Genomic DNA, 20,796 nt, shown 5'->3' with positions numbered 1-20,796 from the left:
AGACCTAGAACGGCTCGGTTCGAATCCAAAGTCACAGGTTTCTGACGTGCCCAAGGTTGGTTAGGAGTTTTGTTTGTTTGTTTGTTGGTTTGTTTGTTTGTTTGTTTGAGCTTCGATCCACGAAATTGGGATACAATGACATACATCTACCAAGTCGGCGAGTCTGCCCACACGATCCCGTTAGTCGCCTCTTACGACAAGCATAGTCGCCAGTTACGGCAAGCATGACCAATTCTGACCGGATCTTAACGAGTAGCGTCGGCAGTTCATTACGGAGACACCACGTGATCATGAGCCGATCTCTCATTCGAGGACATTTTGAGCTATTAATTTGCAAAGGCAGCTTTCTTGGACTTTGAAAAATATTATGTACCATCAATTCTAATCTTACATTAATTGCTTTATTGCGTATTGAATGGTCTTTAAAAACATGATTCCAACCTTAAATTATAATCGTGTTGAAGAGTCAAAGAAATCTATGCCATTATGCGAATCCTTGACGTTTCGCACCGGTGTTGATCATGGCGAAGTTATTTTCAGAGGGCGTTGTTCTCGAACACTGTCTGTACATAAGATTGCCAATATCCGCAACGGCACAGTGCGTCATGCATAGTGATGAACTAGGAAGTCCGACGACTTAAAATAAATCCTCCATTCATACAAGTTGAATGTCATTCCAGAATCCTGTCACTCCATTCATAACTGATATATGGTAAGCAGGGACTATGCAATAACACCAGATGAGAGACTATGGATTGTTGTTGTCCATGCAATGCTATATGAATAAACAATCATGCATTTCTCTACAAAAGGTGTACATTACATAGGCGCCTCTATTTTGTCTCGTGTCTTTATGAATGAACATGGCATACATTACCATACCAAATGTGTTCATTACATATGCCATTCTAGTTCGTGGGTGTTGTCACATATATTGCCTTATTTGCTGTGCATTTGGAAAAAGAAATTGTTTACGGAAAAATGAAGACGCAAAATATAGTTTTGAAATAATTGAGTATTTCATTTCATTTGAAACTGGAAGTGTTAGCTGGAGGTTTCAAACTTCAAAATGTCCGAGTATCAAATGAACAATATATAACACCCCAAATGTTATGCCATTTGCCGGCATTTTCTCCTTGTGTTAAGAATGCTATGGAATTATGTGACGTCCTAAACCGCTTCCACCACAAAAGGATCTCCTTGTTGGAGAAATATGGTAAACATTAATCCAACTGCCTACCTAAACAGTCACACCATGTCGACATTTTTATTTAACTTGAGAATTTGCAGAATACTTCGTCAGCATCCAATGTCTGTCATCATCCGACAAATGCAGTCTGGCTGATGTTTTACGCAATCTCGCCCCAACGGGTGTGGGTCATGGTTTCTGATGACTTGATTGCCCGGCCAAGACTTGATTATTCACAACCCCCCTGGATATGACTTGAATATTGTCGACTGCAGTGTAAAAAAGCGTGTAATCACTCAGTGTTACTGAGTTCAAACTGTTCGTCGTTTCAGTGCGGTTGTACGAGACGCTTCGCACTTGGCTAAGTCTGGTTTATTTCCGTGCCACGGGATGGAAACTCCTAAACAATGAGCGTTTGGCTCACTCTCTATCTTCTTGCATACAGACTGTCTCACCTTCATTCAACTCCTGTGATGGTATCTGGAGTGCTCCTCAAATGCCCATGAGTGTGATAAAAAGTCATGACAATACAGGCTACAGTTCGCCGTCAGCTTTAGATATGCTTGTCACGTATTGAGAATGTACTCTTCTGTTTTGACATGTGCGCATGACGAGTGGCCATGACCCTCGCCTTACCTACAGTCTTCCACTCTATCTTCGACACTCTTAGGGCGTATGAAATCCTAAATCATTTAAGTTTGAATTTATAAAATAACTGTTCATGACTTTGGGCCCAGGATGCATGTGTTTTGCAGATAAGCTATACATTTATTTATTCACCAGGCATATACAATGTCCTCACATATTTTTCTTTGGCATTGTTCGTCAGTGCCGAAATATATCTATCAGTCAACACACTCTTAAGTGAGCAATAACTTTCTTTAGCAAAAATGGTTATAATTACCGCCCCAATTCCCTCACGCACTCTACATCGTGGTGCTAATTTACCTAAGTATATTGACAATGGTGTAGCGATTATGAACTTTGAAGGTCTGTTGCAACAGCTGGACTTATGTTTTTCTTGTGGTATATGTTGCTTATGATGGAGTAGTTTTAATTAGATAGTTTACTCTCACAAGCAGTCGCCGCGAATAGCTGCATGATTGCTATTGGTGATTTAAGCAATATTCACTTGCTCAGTCACAAGCAGAACGTTCTCTTTTAAAGGACATGCATGTTTGTTGATTTCTTAAATCCTTCTATTCAATAGCGTTTCAATTCACTGAGCAAAGATTAGACCTCCCAGAATCATGTGATCGTGGGTTTCGACTAACATTTCCTTTTGTAGAATTCTAGATTCGCCCTGGTTGCACCATACCCAAATCAAAGACTGCATCTTAACTGAAATAATTCTCAAACGCACTCACTCACTCACTTAAATGTCTTATAGTCTTGGTCCTTTGATTAAGCTATTTACCAACTTGACTGCATGAAACCAGACCCTGTGGAATTCCCTAAAAATAACTTCAAAGAAGTAAGATATTGGGTTTTCTCAATCCAAAACCAAATGAAGAGAAACAGGACACTAAGTACTGTCTAATTGCTGTTATTTGAACGGACCGCCTCCGTGGTCTAGTGGTAGAGCGTCCGCCCGGAGGACGGAAGGTCCGGGGTTCGATCCCCATCCGCGTCATACCAAAAGACGTTAAAATATGGTACTTGTTGTCACCCTGTCTGCCTCTCGGCATTAAGGGGCTAAAATGCTCGGCTCGGAATCAGTATACTGTGTCTGAGTGGGGTATTCATGTTAAACTGCGGCATGGTATCTCAGTGTGCTAGCACTACAAATCGGCATCAGTCTGGACTAGTACAAGCAGCAACACACACACACATGAATGCACGTCGCTATATATGTGCAATAATCTTGGACGCGACGTTAAACCCCATTTCACCTCACCTCACCTCACCTGATTTGAAGGCTTTCGCCTATGTCTGAGAATGATAACTTGTACAAAATGTGAAATCTGTACCACACTGGATGAAGACACAAAAATAGAGTACTGTTGTAATGTCACAGCGGCAAAACACTCTTCGTGTCTTACGAAATATCAACCTGTGACCGACTGCCCCTGGAGTATTTCTTATATTTCTTTGAAGAGAGAGATAACCCAAACCTATCTGAGAAGTACGCGGTCTGACGTCAAACATGACGTCACTAATGACGTCACTAGTGCGTTGATGGCGCAGACAGTGTCTAGAGAACGAATCTGGTAGAATATTATAAAACGTGCACTTGTTTGGGCATGCTCTTTAGTTTATTTTTATCTTAACTGTTTATATTCATACGTCGATTTAGATCTTGACCGACTGGCTCCATAAGTAGTATTTTTCGAGCGACTGTGAGATGCATTTGAGTCTCATTTAGTGACGCCACATTTAGCATTTTCACCATTATCTTCGCAACTCGCCCACGAGATTAAACAGGACTGAGACTCACTGTTCTTGCATGTGAGGTGAGTTTAACGCTACTTTGAATTGTATGACGGTTACATTACGACTTGTCTGCTTCATGTGGGAGGAAACCTGAATTGTTGCATGTCCTTAATGGTTCTTACCTTGGTAAAACCCGACCCGTGAAGACCCAGGTAGAGAATAGGTCTTCAGCAACCAATGCGTGCCGTAAGAGGCGACTTTGCTTGTCGTAAGAGGCGACTAACGGGATCAACCAAGTCACGTTGGTCTGTAAATAATCGATTCAGGACCACACATCCAGTGATTAATATCATGAGCATCGATCCACGCAATTGGGATCGATGACATGCATCAACCAAGTCAGCAACTCTGACCACCCGATCCCGTTAGTCGCCTTTTAGGGCAAGCATGGGTTGCTGAAGGCCTATTCTACCCCGGATATTCACGCGTCGCTTCCAGTTGTGGAGAAACTCCATGTCACACGGTTACCAGAAAGACAGTGGTCTTAAGAAACCAAGGAAGACAAAAGGGATTAATATCTGATTCATACCTCAGTCAGTAGATCGGTACAGCTCATCATGGGATAATGAGTTTGAGGGTAAAACTTGTATCAGATTTAAAACAATACCAATCAAGATTAGGGAACACGTCACAATAATTGTTTGTTACTTTATTGGTATGATTTGATAGAGGAGCGCAATAGCTTTTCACGGCTTTTGTTATAGGTAATGCTTCACACTACACCATAGGTAGACGGTGGGCACGGGTGGCCCTGTCGTCTCAGGCGCTGCGATTTGCTGTGCAGAGTTGCGTCCCTTGGGCACACCAGAAACCTATGATTGTTGGTTCGAATCCCAGTTCGCCCCGATTATTTTTCTAGGTGCTCGTGGCATTCACCGACATTGAAAAGTCTGGAACCAAGCATCACTTCGGGCTTTCCTCCCACATTAAGCTGACACGCCGTGACATAACTGGAATACTGTTAAAAGCGGCGTTAAACTCACTCACTCACTATTGGTAGACACGGGTATTATCATTATTATTATTAATAGTAGTGGTAGTAGAAGTAGTAGTAGTAGTAATAGTAGTAGTAGTAGTAGTAGTAGTAGTAGTAGTAGTAGTAGTAGTAGTAGTAGTACAGGCAACTGTAGTATTATTTAATTAAGGGCGAACATGTTGCGAGTAAATCAACAAGGTCGCGGGAGTTGTTTCCCTTTGTGTATTTTAGTCCCGCTTCGTTTTCAGACAGGAACCTTGTTAAGATAACGACACAAGCAACACCAATAAAATTAATTATTTATTTCTGTCTTACCTGAAAAACATTTCGAAAGTTTTAACCTCTCCCACAGAGGTCAAAGAGCGACAACCCTCCGGACATCGAGGACACCGATGTAGTCGTTACTTCCCTCGTGTCGTCACAGTCACCTGTATGGGCGCGGCAAGAATCTTTTAAAATACCCTCAAACTTAATATATCGAGTATTCTGGTATGTGTGTACTGTGTCAAACATTTTAGAGTATTGTGTAAGTGGCAATTTAATTTATGTCAAGTACCTCAACCTACCGTCAAAGGAGCGTGAATTAAGTCTCGTGTTGCTATCCTGGTTCCGTGATAGTCCATGCTTTGTTTGTTTGACGGCGCTCTGTAAACAACATCATGAGCATCGATCTACAGAACTGGGATACGATGACATGCATTCTAGCTGTGGATGAGTGAGTGTGTGTGTGTGTGTGTGTGTGTGTGTGTGTGTGTGTGTGTGGTTGAGGGGGGGGGGGGGGGGGTCGTGAATAGGGGAGGGGTAGACTTGGGTTCAACGACGCTTTGTACATAACACATTATGTCACGGCGTGTTAACTTCCTGCACAGGAACCCTAGAGGACCCTATCACCACGTTGGTGAAACACTCGGGGATATGTTACTGTTAGCCACAAAATCCAGAGACTCAACGAAACAGGCCAACATTGATGTAGTTTTCAAGAAACGTAACAGCATTCAGACAACCACCATCCAGCCAACAGCAAGAACCATCAGGAGTGTACCACATTCCGTGAAAATTGTGGACAAGCTTCCTTTGGTGAAACATCAAGGACCCTCAAAACCCGACACGGATAAAGAACATCAGAGCTCAGTTTCCAAAGTTGTCTCTAAGTCAGTTCTATCAGACCATATCAGTGACACCCCCTACCTCGATCACCTTAGCGTTAAGATCGCTTTGTACAACGGCACCCAGCTCTTTGACAGCGGACTGTTACGTGCCACGCTAACATTTCCACAATTACATTTTGGAGGATAGTCGGGGATGAACCTCATAACTTAAGAAACTAAGGTTTATATATAAAGTGAACTTTTAAACTGTTCTCAAGCTAACTTCAAGCCTACAAGCCTAAAGCAACCATCACGTGGAGGATCGCGAAGAGAATGCTGGGAAATTCCATCATAAATCATCTGGACCCGGAGACATCCTGTTAAAATGAAACGTCACCCTAGCTATTACCAAACCACCATCAACAAATGTGCCGCTTGTACTGACGGTTTGACCTCACAGTCTTGACATAAGAGAGTCATTATGTTGATGGAGATTTTTGGATAGCATTAGTCTGACAAACTACGCTGATGGCCTTGGGTTTGAGGACACACAAGGAACCTGCAGAGCGGTAATTATAACATCATTCTATGACTTTGATCTTTAATAACCAACAATCACGAATCACTGCGGAAACATTATACGCGAGGTAATTAACTCGCCTGACTGTTGGCATGAAGACATTCGCGGGTATTTGCAGTCGTATGGCTTCTGAACAAACACTTTCAATGGCACAGTAAGGACACCCCGTTTAAATGTGGCCGCTGGGGTGATGTTCCTTTGAATGAGATTATTCTTCGAGTGAGTGAGTGAGTTGGGTTTAACGCTGCTTTCAACAGTATTCCAGTTATATCGCGGCGTGTCGGCTTAATGTGGAAGGAAAGCCCGAAGTGATGCGAGTCTCAGACGTTTACCACTTCGGTGAAACCCACGAGCACGGGTATGGTGCTTACAAACCTAGAAACATAATCGGGGCGAACCGGGATTCGAACCCACAATCATAGGTTTCTGGCGTGCCCAAGGGACGCAACTCTACACAGCGAATTGCGGCGCCTCAGACGACTGGGCCACCCGTGCCCCCATTATTCTTCGAAAACTTGCATCTTTCATAAAACAGTAAAGAGTCAATTTTTAGATACCGTTGGAATAGTGTATTTCTTATGTTGATCTGGCAATGAATCGGGGACAACAGGGTAGCCTACTGGTTAAAGCGTTCGCTGGTCACGTCAAAGGTCCTGGTTCGATCCAATGGGTATATATACATGTACCTGAAGCCCCCGTCGTGGTATTGCTGAAAATGGCGTAAAACTACATGTATACTCACTCGCTACAATAAAACTTTTGGTGAAAAGGAAATAATCGATTTTTATTTTATTTTACAAACTGTTATCTTAAAGTATAAAATTGAATGGATCTACCGTTTTACTATATTTTGTCAATGTAGAATCTCTCGCCAGAATACATCAACAGTGAGTCGGGAAATATAAAAGTCATATTTGTCCGGAATAATTCAAGATTGCTTTTCTGATTTGGGGAACAAATACAATAAAATAATGTTGACAATAAAATAATCTTATTGTAAACTAAAACATGATAGGAGTGATGGAATCGGGTTCACGTGAATTACTATAATTCATGCATAAAGAGGACACGCCCACCTTTGCCTAATGAGTTAGTTTTCTTGAACTGTTGCAGATCCGCAAGCGTTGTGCCTTTTGCGGAAACGTGTATAAAGTACGTATGAAGACCTAAAGGGGACATCGCTTTATCGGCTTCAGTTACGGCCGCGAGAAAGTCTTGTTTTATCGCTTTCTCGTCTTGTGGTATCGTTTTCTGATCTCGTGATATCGTTTTCTGATCTCGTGATATCGTTTTCTGATCTCGTGCTATCGCTTTCCCGTATCGTCGTAAAGATTTCTCGCGACCGCAGTAGAATACGATAAAGCGATGTCCCCTCACGGCCACCATAGTTGCCTGATACTGATGATGGTAAGAGCCCATTCACTTCTCATTCTACTGATTTTTAAGGCCTCTTTTGAGAAGGTCGATAACAAAAAGTAATGGGAAGTCTTATATGAATATACAACAGAGAAACTGATGCTACGAGCGCAGTGCTCCGACACGCCTCTTCCAAATATAATTGAGATTTTACAGTCGCTTCGGATGCCTGACTGTCGCCAGGCGCCGCGTTACATCTTCTGTGTGAGTGAGTGAGTGGGTTGGGTTAATAATCGCGGCGAATCGGGATTCGCACCCACAATCATAGGTTTCTGGCGTGCCCAAGGGACGCAACTCGAGGCGCCTTAAACGACAGGGCCCCCCGTGCCCACCGTCTACCAATGGTGTAGTGTGAATTTGGGTTTTAAGGCGAAGAGGACCATTAAAGGTCTATTTGTGCCCAATAATCAATATCTTCAAACAAAAGCAAAGTGAGTAATGGAAAGGAGATGATTCAAGGGCGGGTCCATCATTTTTGAATGGGTGGGGTACAAAATATTAACATCAATCTGTGTATTTATTACATTTTCATAATATTTCAAATTTTCCAGATGCAGTCAAGGAGTCTAATATTGGGACTGATTTGAACAATAAAATATGTTTGGACTCAAAAAAGCAATCAGAGAAAATGTATGTTGGTTGGTTGTTAACGCCGCACTCAGCAATATTCCAGCTATATGACGGCAGTCTGTAAATAATCGAGTCTGGAACAGACAATCCAGTGATTGATATCATGAGCATCGATCCACGCAATTGGGATCGATGACATGCATCAATCAAGTCAGCGAGTCTGACCACCCGATCCCGTTAGTCACCTTTTACGACAAGCATAGTCGCCTTTTACGACAAGCATGGGTTGCTGAAGACCTATTCTACCCCGGATCTTCACGGATCTTTTTTATCAGTGATACTGCGGTAAGCATTTAATCCCAGTCCAAGTCCAAGTCTATTTTATTACTTCCTATTGTATCCAATCACCAATTTGTTTTTACAAAAGGACAAACTATGTTCATGTGTCGGCAACCCATCCCAACATCAGATGATCATTATATTAATCACTGGATTGTCTGGTCCAGGCTCGATTGTTTACAGACCGCCGTCATACAGCTGGAATATTGCTGAGTTCGGCGTAAAACAACCAACCAACCAACCAACCCAACATCCCACAACTACAGCCAGCTTGAGCAGCATGTTATCCACATTGAAGTGGTCACCCATCCACAAGTGGTCACCCATACATATCTAGAACATGTTGTATATAAATTAAGAGGCCTTTCACATTTACGCTACATGTCTTTTATGTCAATAAATAATGTGTCGTATTTAAGTTTTAGGTCTTAATTGTAAATGACAGAGGCCGTGCAATTATATAGCTCTGTATATCGTATATACCCTGTCGTTTCTGAGCGCCACTGCATCTACACCCAAAGGGGAGTACCATCGAGAGCAGTGTTTCTGTTATGTGTGGGTTTTCTTTTGTTAAAATCGAAACCTGTGACTCGAGATGGCAAAGAAACGAATCCGATTCGTTGCCGAAAGTTCACATCTGATGGTTCAAGAACAAACGAATCCTTCCTTGGATTGTGCAGGCAGTTCATACAGGGTTCACCTGACGCTACTATTGAGGTGTCGTTAGATGTTGAGAGGTATCGTATCGGAGTGAACGATCTGAATTTAGACTGGCCGTGGCCCTACATATATGATATTTTACATCTTCACATAAGATTTTGTACTTACTGGTATATACATACTTTTTACAGTTCTAACGTAGGTGGCCTGCGAGCCGACCAGTCATAGTATTGTCCCCTTCAGGTTGGCGCCGGCCGCGTCATACCAAAAGACGATAAAGATGGCATTTGTTGTTACCCTGTCTGGCGCTCGACATTAAGGGGCTAAAACATGGACTCGTCAGCTCGGAGTCAGTATACTGTGTCTGAGTGGGGTATTCATGTTAAACTGCGGCATGGTATCTCAATGATCTAGCACTATAAATCGGCATCGGTCCGGACTAGTACAAGCAGCCACACACACACGTGCATTCACGTCGCTATGTAAGTGCAATAATCTTGGACGCGACGTTAAACCCAATTTCACCTCACCTTTGTTTTGTAAAGTTCTGCATTTGACATGTTTTTTTACAAACCGGAAACCGTCATTAAAGGCAGATTTGGAACTGTGTCCATTTTATTATTCCCCCTTTACCAGTGAGTAAGTAATACAGTGATATCAAATATATTGACATGTCATGCATAATACATTTGTAAGTTAACAACGTTAGCATCAGCTCCTTAGACTTCATGACTCTGAACAGAGCGACTCGTCATTAAACCGTTTCCAGATCTCCTGGCCCAGCGCGGGGTGAACTTTCTGTGCGACGATCTTTGTGCCGTTGATATATTCACACACTTTGGGAGGGTAACGTATACTGTACTGTTTCCTTGTCAAGCCACGAAATCTAACCCCGCCGATGGAGTAAGCAACAACCCCGGTAAGATGGGCGTCCTCCATGTTGTCGTAAGGCAGATGCTGTGCCGTCTTCAAAATCCTGAACGCCAGATCTGCGGGCATGAGGTAAAAGTTCCCCTTACAGTGCGGGGGGTACTGGGGAGCGGGGTATGAGGCTTCACTCACAGCGTATTTGCCTGTTCGTTGTACTTTGCTGAAAGTGAAGAATGGCCCCATTATTGTGTTGGTCATATTCACTAATGTCAATATGTCCAGAAACACGGGGACATCGGGGAAAGTATCCTCGTCAACTTTAGCAACAAATTCCACTTCACTGCAGAAATGATACACCCAACGTATCCCCATCAACACCTTGTATGTCAGATTGTAGTAACTCTCCGGAACAGACACGTGGACTATGTCTCCGTATACATCGGATTCGTGTAGCAGTGCGTCGTCATTCTTGCTCATCCCAATCACAAATATGACTCGAACGGGCTTCCGTAACGGTTTACCTGCCCACGTGTTTGTTCTGTTAACGCTGCCCCATGTTTCACGCACAGCTTTCCTCAACTTCCAATTTTTCGTCATTGAGAGAACGAGAACAATCAGAAATGGCTGATCGCTGTTACAGGGTCCTTTTGTGGCCGACATGAATTCGAAATCAAGGGGCGTAACTCTCTCCCAACGAGGAACAAAAAACTTACCAAAAGGGACAATGCTGTAGTGATTCGTGGCTGGAACTAGATCAGGGACGGTACCGCTTGGCCCTTCTGAGAATGCTCGACCGTTCCGTTCAATTACTGGAGAATTGACAATCGGAACGATTTTGTGCTCATAGACAGTGCGCCGTTGGTTCAGGAAGAGCCGGTTGATGACCACAATGGTTCCAAATAGGCTCAACGCAAAGAGATGCAGCACACGTCTCCTCAACAGACAGGGGTCACAGCGTGGATTGGTCTGTAATATGGAATGGGAAATTAGTAAATGAAATGGCAAATCCAGTACAATAACCATTTCTTTATGCCACTAAGACACGAAATAATAGCTGGTGGTTATGTAAGATTATATTGATAATTCTACTCCTACCATGTAAAATCACTACCATAAGAAACGGACCCGCGGCCGTGAAGATCCGGGTAGAATAGGTCTTCAGCAACCTATGCCTGTCGTAAGAGCGACTAACGGGTGGTCAGGCTCGCCGACTTGATTGATGCATGTTATCGTGTCCCAATTGCGTGGATCGATGCTCATGATGTCAATCACTGGATTGCCTGGTCAGATCGGAATATTGCTGATTGTGGCGTTAAACAACAAACAAACAAACAAACAAACCAAAAAGAAACGCAAATACCATACACGTTGGTAGATATATGAAGAATAACTCATATTCAAGAGATTTGTTGTGTGAACAGACGGTCATGAATGCAGCACATCTGACGTCATAGAATCAGGACTCGAGATGCACCATTTGTTTCGTGCTGAATTAGAGTGCAAAGATTGGAAATCACGTGCAGCATAGTGTGATAAGAATAAGGACACTCTGTGTTAACAATTAAGTGCTTGTAGTTGTGTAAGTAATTGATGCATATTTGAAACATCTCTTCTTAACTTACGTACTTCTCTATATGTTTCTATGGAACGCGTGTTTTTTGGTGGTGAGTATATCATGCTCTGTTTACTTGAGAGTGTGATGGCATGAATGTGTTTGTCAAGGGCACGTGGCCATGGTAACGAGTGAGTGAGTTGTGTTTAACGCCGCTTTTAACAGTACTCCGGTTATATCACGGCGTGTCAGCTTAATGTGGGAGGAAAGCCCGAAGTGATGCAGGTCTAAGGCGTTTACCACTTCGCTGAAACCCACGAGCACGGGTTTGGTGCTGACAAACCTAGAAACATAATCTGGGCGAACCGGGATTCGACTGCGCCACCAAATCAGCGAGTCTGACCACCCGATCCCGTTAGTCGCCTCTTACTACAAGTATGTGTTGCTGAAGACCTCATCTAACCCGGATCTTCACGGGTCAAATTTTAAAACGAATGAAGGATTCGAACCCTATTTAACAACATATTTGCACTCAACTCACTGTGAATCATGCTTACAAACGAAAATGGATATGACCGGTGGACAATGCCCCATGATAATAAGATTAGGATTGTAAATAATATAAAATTACCTTGGCCATGGCTTTGAAAGAAACACACAGGCTGCTTTTTTCCAAGACACATCAACATATCACTGTGTTCTGGGAGCACAGCGCAGAGAGAAGAAGATGCGTTTGAGAGAATTATTCTTACACCGAGAACAGATTCAGTAACCATGTATGTTAATCTATATCGTGGGAACTTTTCAAATCAGAAGAGACGATGTTTCATCAGACTTACAAAATGTCAATAAACGTCAAATAAATAGTGACCAATCATGAAATTGTATATGTCTATGACCTACCCACCCCTATGAGACAAATGAACTGATCCGAACACCTGACGAATGGAGTAAATGAAGCATTACAAGATGAACTTGCACGTGCAACACGCTTATCAAGTGGTTGTCAGAGACTATATGCTGAGGTGAAATTAATAGATCGCTGTTTCCTGTGGCACAGCTCTACCGGTAGTTGAACCGCGGGCAGACTTCAGAACGAAGTGACACGGTTCTTCCGACAAAGGCTGAATTACTATAACCGATAATTTATAGACCGCAGTCATACTGCTGAAATATTGCTGAGGGCGACGTTAAACAACAAGCAAACACATAACACTATACAATATTCATTGCAAACATTCGCTTTGAACAGTAGTTCAGTTTAACTTAAGCTTCATGTATATCTAGGCTCTGATATCGTTTCTGAGTTAAACAACAAACAAACAAACACACAAATCTGATATCGCTCAATAATGGTCAGCTTGGTTAATGCATGTCGTCGATCCCAATTGCGTGGGTCGATGCTCATGATGTCAATCACTGGATTGTCTGGTCTAGACTCGATTATTTACAGACCGCCGTCATATAGCTGAGTGCGGCTTTAAGCAACAAACAGACAAAAACAATAATGGTCAAATAGCCAATCCCTGTCTGGTCAAACTACAAACTGTAGATCCACACATATTTGCAGCAGGGTAACAGTGGAACAAGCTGAGTGCGGCGTTTAACAACATATAAACAAACAAACAAAAGTAACAACATGTATGTGAGATCTCTGAAATTATAGCTCGTCCCGTTAGTTACGTTTTGAGACATCATGCAACTTTGTGTGACGTCGAAGAACAGTATCTGGCATTTCTCCCGCCAGCGACTACGTCATACAGGTCTGCCAGATTCTGGTAGGTTGGTGTGATCGAACAAAACATATTTCAAAAATGTCAGGCCATGGGGCAAGGATATATGTAAACATTTAGCAAAGTGAAATATTTTCGCCCATTGGGCGACATTCAATGTAGTTTAATTTTTTTAGGTTTAGAAACGGGTTTTTTCTACCTTAGTATATAACGCTGGGCCGGTAAATATATTTGCCATATCGCTTGTTTCTTTAACCAGTCCTTGGCCACATCTTTAAGATACCTTTGCCGCAGTGACTAATTTTTGTATTGCTCCTATACCTTTCCAATATCCTCGCAGGCTATAGTAAATTTTATTCATTATTAATTAATATTGATCTTTCTTTTAATACGATCCATGACGATTATTGAATCGCATTGCGGTTTTTGCATAAAAAATTACCTCTGTGGTATAGGTATTTGGGGGTGAATCTGGCCTTAGTGGCTGTGAGCCAGAATCACAATTGCCTATATACTTGGGTACAATGTGTGAAGCCCATTTCTGGTGTCCCCCCTCGTGATATTGCTGTAATAATGTTTAAAGAGGCGTAAAACCATACTCACTCACTCACTCTACCAACTTGACAGGACGAAAAGTGCTTGTCGTAAAGGGTGACTGATCGCATCGGGTGGTCAGGCGCGCTGACTTGGTTGATGCATGTCATCGATCCCAATTGCGTGGATCGATGCTCATGATATTAATCACTGGATTGTCTGTTCCAGACTCGATTATTTACAGACCGCCGTCATATAGCTGGAATACTGCTACAACAAACCAACCAACCAAAGTATTTAACTTGTATACAGCGTAAAGTTATTTTTGACATGGGGGCACAGGTCGCCCTTTCGTGTAAGGCTCAGCCCTTTGCTATGAAGAGTTGCGTCTCTTGAACGTACCAGGAACCTATGATCGTGGTTTCGAATCCCGGTTCGCCCTGATTTTGTTTCTGGGTTTATCAGTACAACTCTCGTGCCTGTTGGTTTTACCAGGGAGGTAAACGTCTTAGACCTGCATGCTTCATTTGGGGATTTCCTCCTAGGTCAAGGCTGATACGCCCTGTATTGAGTGAAATACCGTTTTGAGCAGCGTTAAAACAAACTTGCTTGATGGGTTTGCGTCTCGACGTGACGTCATCATGGATGTTTATACCTACTGATTGAACTCGTGAAAACATAATCTACGTTAATGTTCAGTTTAAATAACCAGTTGTTTAAGGTATACATGCTTTCTGATATGGTTGCATACACTTTAAATCCAAATTGTTGACAAAGATAATTTAAAAGTGATTTATTGTTCATTCCTAATTGGTGTGCTCCGTGTTAACTGGACAGACAGACAGACAGACAGTAGTTTATTAGTGTCTCACTTCTGTACATACATAATAAAGCTTTGTACAAATAGACATAGATAGAATGTACAGAACCATTCAATAGAACTATGAGAGACAAATTATCATAAAATTCATACATATATGCTATAAAGATAATATAGTAAAACGTTATCCATGTAAAAGATGCTTTCAACGATTAAGAATTAAAAAAGCAGACTTTGGCTAGTATAAAACACACACTGGCATCACTGAAAATTAAACAAAGTTTGTCGATATCAGGTATATCTAAAAAGAATTAAGATTTAGCAAAATATTCATTTAAAAGAGTTGCCCTGATATCGTCATATAATACGCAGTGAAACAAAGCATGGACCTCGTCTTCTACGCTGTCATTACAGTGAAAATATTTTCTATTATGAACAGGTACACCTTTGTACCGACCGGTTTCCACTCGAATAGGAGCCACGCCACACCTAAACTTGGCTTGTGCCAATCTATAGTTTCTGGGCATCTTATTTGAAACATAGTATTCTGTCTTATATACTTGCTTGTAACATCGGTACATTCTCAGGAACCTGACGGCCACTGAGAGGCCGCTCCCGTGGTCTAGTGGATAGAGCCTGTGGTTCGATCCACGCCCTATTCAAATGAAAATACGTTAAAATATGGTAAATATGGTTACCCTGAAAACTTAAAGAAAACCACATTGCAGCAATGTCATTTTTGTGGCAGACAAGTTGATTGTTTTTCTAGAGTCTGAAGCAAAACTTCTTTTTCAAGAATTTTCTGGGACAATTTAATTTTTGCGATAAAATTCCATAAAATGTACAGGATAGGTTCATTATGCACTTTTAATCATCAAATCTTTCCAGAAATCACACATTTTGAAGTATTTACCAGAAGTCACATATTTTTAATTATTTACAGGCTCTATTTATTCAACCTTATAGTGTGAAACATATTTCACAATTAGTACTTATACGGCAGAAATCATGTTACATAAGACATAATATTGTCACATGATTAGAGTGAGTGAGTGAGTGAGTTGGGTTTAAAAGCCGCTTTAACAGTACTACAGTTATATCGCGGCGTATCGCGGCGTGTTGGAGGAAAGCTCGAAGTGATGCAGGTCTCACACGTTTACCACTTCGGCGAAACCCACGAGCACGAGTATAGTGCTAACAAACCTAGAAACATAATCGGGGCGAACCTGGGATTCGAACCCAAAATCATAGGTTTCTGGCGTGCCCAAGGGACGCAACTCAGCACAGCGAATCGCGTCGCCTTAGACGACAGGGTCACCCGTGCCCCAACATGATTACAAAGACACTTTATACAGAATAAACACTGAACATATGTCTGATATCACACATTTTTAAGCATTAACTAGAAATTGCATATTTTGAATTGTTTACAGGATATATTTCATTACATTATTGCAAAAGACACAATGTAGACAATGTACACTGATCGAAGTTCAGTGCAGTGTCTTTTTTCAGCCCAGCTTCAGCAAATGTCCAACAGCATCCAAGAATTCAAGAGGTGTCTTCAGCCCACTGACCAGCTTCTCTTTGAGACGCACCAGCCTTCCCTCTGAAGACCTTCTTCCTTAGAAGCACCAAAGTCTATCTGTGTCAGCTTGGCATCTTCCGACTTCTCTTCCTGGCCCGTTTCCCTCAAAGTACTGGGAAACCTGACAGGTGGATCTCTAGGTGGGTGCAGTGGTCCGAGACATATTTAAAGAAGTCCCAAACTGTGGAGTTCCCTCGGCAGGTCTTGATGCATCTTCCCGAGGCAAGAGAGTTAACTGACTTTAAAAGTCCAGTTCCCACCCTTTTGAACTAGACTGGTATTATGGAGTTACATTTTGGCTGGACTAACGAGTCTATGCATAGTCCAATCAAAATCGCGCTCCGAAATCGAAATCCGGTTCGTAAACTGTCATGCAGATTTCGGTCATTTGGAGGATTTGCAAAGCATGTGCACCGCCAACTCGTTATCAACAGATATTTTCTAAATCTTTTCATGTTTTAATCAAGGTGCTCGCGTGATTTGATGCACTCCGTGATGTAAGACTCGTTTTATCACAATATAGATCTTGATTATCGATCAGATCGTCTTGACGGGGCGCCACCGTTTTGTTTGAAGCAAATGCAAGTGATACGAGAGATGGAATCTGATTGGTCCATAGGAGAGGCATAGAACTCGTAATAGCCACTGATGGCGCCACGATCGAGCCCAGGAATTCGGCAAGGGTGGAAACTGGACTTTTAAAGACAGTTAACTCTCTTGCCTCGGGAAGATGGTCTTGATGATACATCTCCAGTGTGTGGTCTGGCCTCTGGCTCGATTCTTTGAGGAGGTAACCTATCAAGAATTAATTGCTAAACAATCCCAACGGTTAAAAGATGTTATTAATCTTCATTGAGGTTCATATAATCTCTATCATTGAAAAAAACTACGCTTAATCTTTGATAAAAAAAACAACACACGCAACCCGACACAGATCAAACACAACTTATAAGTACAATCATAATCCGTTTTAATCTGTATCACTTACCTAGTTGGAGTAGCTTACTCTGCCCACAGTATGAAGCAGCTCAGTAATTAGTTGGTTTAGACCAGGAAGTTACACTGGTCACGCTTGACTGGTCTCTCTGATGATTGGGACGGCTGACAATATGGGGTCTTACAATTGGGAATGAACCGTTCGCACTCTAAAGTGAAGCTGTGCTAGGGGATGTCACCTGTTTGCTGTTCTCACAGTAGTAGCGTTATAGCTCGCCGAATTATCCCACCTCAGGGTCGCAGCCATGGCCAAGGTAAATGACCTTTAAGTTACTTAAAATATGTCACATATCTAAATTGTTGGCGTCGTTTTAATCAAATGAGTGTGTTAATGAACATGCGGTCGTTGGTATCACAAAAGGGGTAAACGCCTCAGACCTGCATTACCCAAGGCTTTCTCTGCCATTGCGCTGATACGAACACGCATCCCGGTTCGCCCCGATAATGTTTCTAGGTTTGTTAACACTATATCGTACTGGTGGGATTTATCTAAGTGGTACACGTCTGAGACCGCCATCACTTCGGGCTTTCCTCCCACACTAAGCAGACACGCCTTGATATAACAAATAAGCTGTTCCAAGCGACTTTAAAACCCGTCTCACTTGCTAACTTCCTTATACGTTCCGGAACGGTAAACCCTCAAAATATAATTTTTGTCTCATATTACCTTTTTTCAGCTGGGATCATGTCAGTATCTCATTTCAAAGTTCAGATATGAAACAATTAACATATAAAAGCACCTTAATCAAATATAAATGCATGTTTAGAGCGCTGACTGAGAAATAATCTGTCTCAAACAAAAGTGCCATCACACACATCCGACTCTCTATACAGTAAAGTACGGTTATAACGAACTCACAGAGACCACTAGTCTTAAATTTTCATAACCGTAGTTCGATATACGCATATGCACAACATATATACAGCAAATGGACGTGACCAAGAAATTGTTCGTTATATCCGTCAGGTCGTTATGAACGTGTTCGTTATAACCGTAGTTTATTGAACTCATAATCTGTCAAGTGTGTAATATTATTTAAATGGATTGACATATGTGATTATCCATGTCAAAAGGTTATTTGGCATACACACTCAACAAAAAAGAAACGCATAGGTTATCTTTGAAGCTTTTTACTGCATTCAATTAAATGTGGATAAATTATTTTATTTAATTTGATTAACACAGAATGAAACTTATCATGGTGAGAGTCACCTGTTCTGTTGACATAATGGAAATACTGATTTTCCTGTCACAAGACACGTACGTCAACGAGGGGAGGGGGGGGGGTGGGGGGGGGGGGGGGGGGGGGGGGGTTCCGTTTAGTGCCGAGTGTGATCACCGTGTGCTGTTATCACTGCTCTCCGCCTCTTTGGCACAGACTGAATAAGTCTACGGATTCTGTCCTGTGGAATTCTTCTCCATTCTACCTGCAACACGTTGGCCAGTTGTGCAGGTATCTGTGACGTATGTTGACGTTGACGTACACGTCTATCGAGTTCACCCCGCAGTTGCTCTATCGGGTTCATATCCGGAGATCTGGAAGGCCATGGCAAGACATTGACGTTTGAATTACGACGAAAGTCAACAGTGACACGCGTTGTGTGTGGTGTAGCGTTGTCATGTTGAATCAACCCCCTCTGGCGGTTGGTAATCGGAAGAAGGTGACGTTGAAGAACTTGGTTGATGTATCCACTTGCTGCAGATTCCCTTGAACCACCACCAAGTCAGATCTCCGTGTATAGGATATGGCTCCCCACACCATCACACTTCCGACTATTTTTAAACGGTTTTTGGTTAACACGCTGTCTTCCATCTCGGCGTCAGAGAAGAAATCGTCATTAATCACTGAACCAGACTTGGCGCCAGTTTCTCAGAGTCCATGCCTGTACGGTCTTGCTTCAATGTTGTCGTCGATGAAAATGTCCCAATACAGGGACAGGGACGAGTCCTGATTGTTTGGGACCCGTGAAGATTCCGGGGTAGAATAGGTCTTCAGCAACCCATGCTTGCCGTTAAAGGTGACTATGCTTGCCGTAAAAGGTGACTATGATTGTCGTTAAAGGCGACTAACGGGATCGGGTGGTCAGGCTCGCTGACTTGGTTGATGCAAATTGATGGTTGATCCCAATTGCGTGGCTCGATGCTCATGATATTAATCACTTGATTGTCTGGTCCAGACTCAATTATTTACAGACCACCTTCATATAGCTGGAACATTGCTGAGTGCGGCGTTATACAACAAACCAACCAACCAACCTGATTGTTTGGTCCGATCATACCTTCTTCAAACAGGCATTTTCCTGTAGTGTCGGTGGCAGTAGCATGTCAATGACGAAGATGAAAGACCCGGGTGTAGCGATCTTGTGCAGGGGTGGTGACTGTTGGTCAATCACTTCTCGGATGATTTTAGGTTCAATTGAGGCGGATATACCGATCCCATAAACGAGCTAGGTACTCTGGTGTACATTGATAACGTGCAGCTGCAGACTGGGACTCTCCAGCTTCAAGACGTCCCATGGCGATGTTGCGAATAGCAGCATTCAGTTGCGGCATTTTCACACGTCCAAAATGGCGACAAATATATGACAAAATGTTGACTAACGTCAACCTTTTATAATCATTGTCTCGCTGTGCAGAGTTGCGTCCCTTGGGCACGCCAGAAACCTATGGTCGTGGGTTCGAATCCCGGTTCGCCGCGATTATGTTTCTAGGTTTGTCAGCTCGTGGGTTTCACCGAAGTGGTAAACGTCTGAGACCCGCATCACTTCGGGCTTTCCTCCCACATTAAGCTGACACGCCGCGATATAACTGGAATAGTGTTAAAAGCGGCGTTAAACCCAACTCACTCACTCACTCGTTGCATATGGTTGTCACAGCTTGCGCGTGCATTCTGCTTATTATTTCCTTTCCATTACAATTTCGTGCAGGCTCATGAAACTTGCTGTATAAAGCCACAAAAGTGTAAAACGGTTTCGTTCGTGTACGACACCAGTTAAAGAACATGTGACGAACATCGCCAAATCAAAAGTATTGCATTTGTATTAAAAGGTTTCATGAATAAACAAAATCAATATTCTCATTATCTCCTTTGCGTTTCATTTTTGAAGAGTGTTTGCCGAATTGTAATCCACATTTTAGTGAGTGAGTGAGTATGGTTTTACGCCGCTTTTAGCAATATTCCTGCAATATCACATTGTACCCATGTCGGGAATCGAACCCGGGTCTTCGGCGTGACAAGCGAACGCTTTAACCACTAGGCTACCCGACTGCCACATTTTAACTTTATTGATAGAAATGTACGTACGTTATACACCTCCGTTGACATGCTTCCCATTCAAAGGTCCCAAAAGGATCCCAGGTATTTCAATCTAAATTTATTACTGAAACAAAACGCTATCGCTATCAGTTTATATATTAATTTGATAACTGATCTGAGGTGAGTGAGTATGAT

The 20,796-nt window shown here is 42.4% G+C and overlaps 1 protein-coding gene across 2 annotated transcripts; it reads right to left on the bottom strand.

The window, feature by feature from the left end:
• Positions 1-9,849: 9,849 nt before the first annotated feature.
• On the bottom strand, positions 9,850-12,592 carry LOC124146917 (beta-1,3-galactosyltransferase 5-like). 2 transcript variants are annotated; one of them, XM_046517478.2, is made up of 3 exons: positions 12,305-12,592; positions 10,835-11,087; positions 10,209-10,341 (listed from the first exon to the last, which is right to left on the bottom strand). In XM_046517478.2, the coding sequence occupies exons 1-3, from the start codon at positions 12,311-12,313 to the stop codon at positions 10,310-10,312; spliced, it is 294 nt and encodes a 97-aa protein (XP_046373434.1). In that variant the 5' UTR covers positions 12,314-12,592; the 3' UTR covers positions 10,209-10,309. The 2 variants fall into 2 exon arrangements, with proteins under 2 accessions (XP_046373433.2, XP_046373434.1); XM_046517477.2 differs by having other exon boundaries at positions 9,850-11,087; positions 12,305-12,587.
• Between the last annotated feature and the right edge of the window lie 8,204 nt (positions 12,593-20,796).

Source organism: Haliotis rufescens, unplaced genomic scaffold (assembly GCF_023055435.1).
Source record: "Haliotis rufescens isolate VD_foot unplaced genomic scaffold, xgHalRufe1.0.p SCAF_85, whole genome shotgun sequence".
Classification (NCBI taxonomy): Eukaryota; Metazoa; Mollusca; class Gastropoda; order Lepetellida; family Haliotidae; genus Haliotis; species Haliotis rufescens.
The sequence above is the reverse complement of the archived record's forward strand: the minus strand, read 5'-3'. Positions and strand labels throughout refer to the sequence as shown.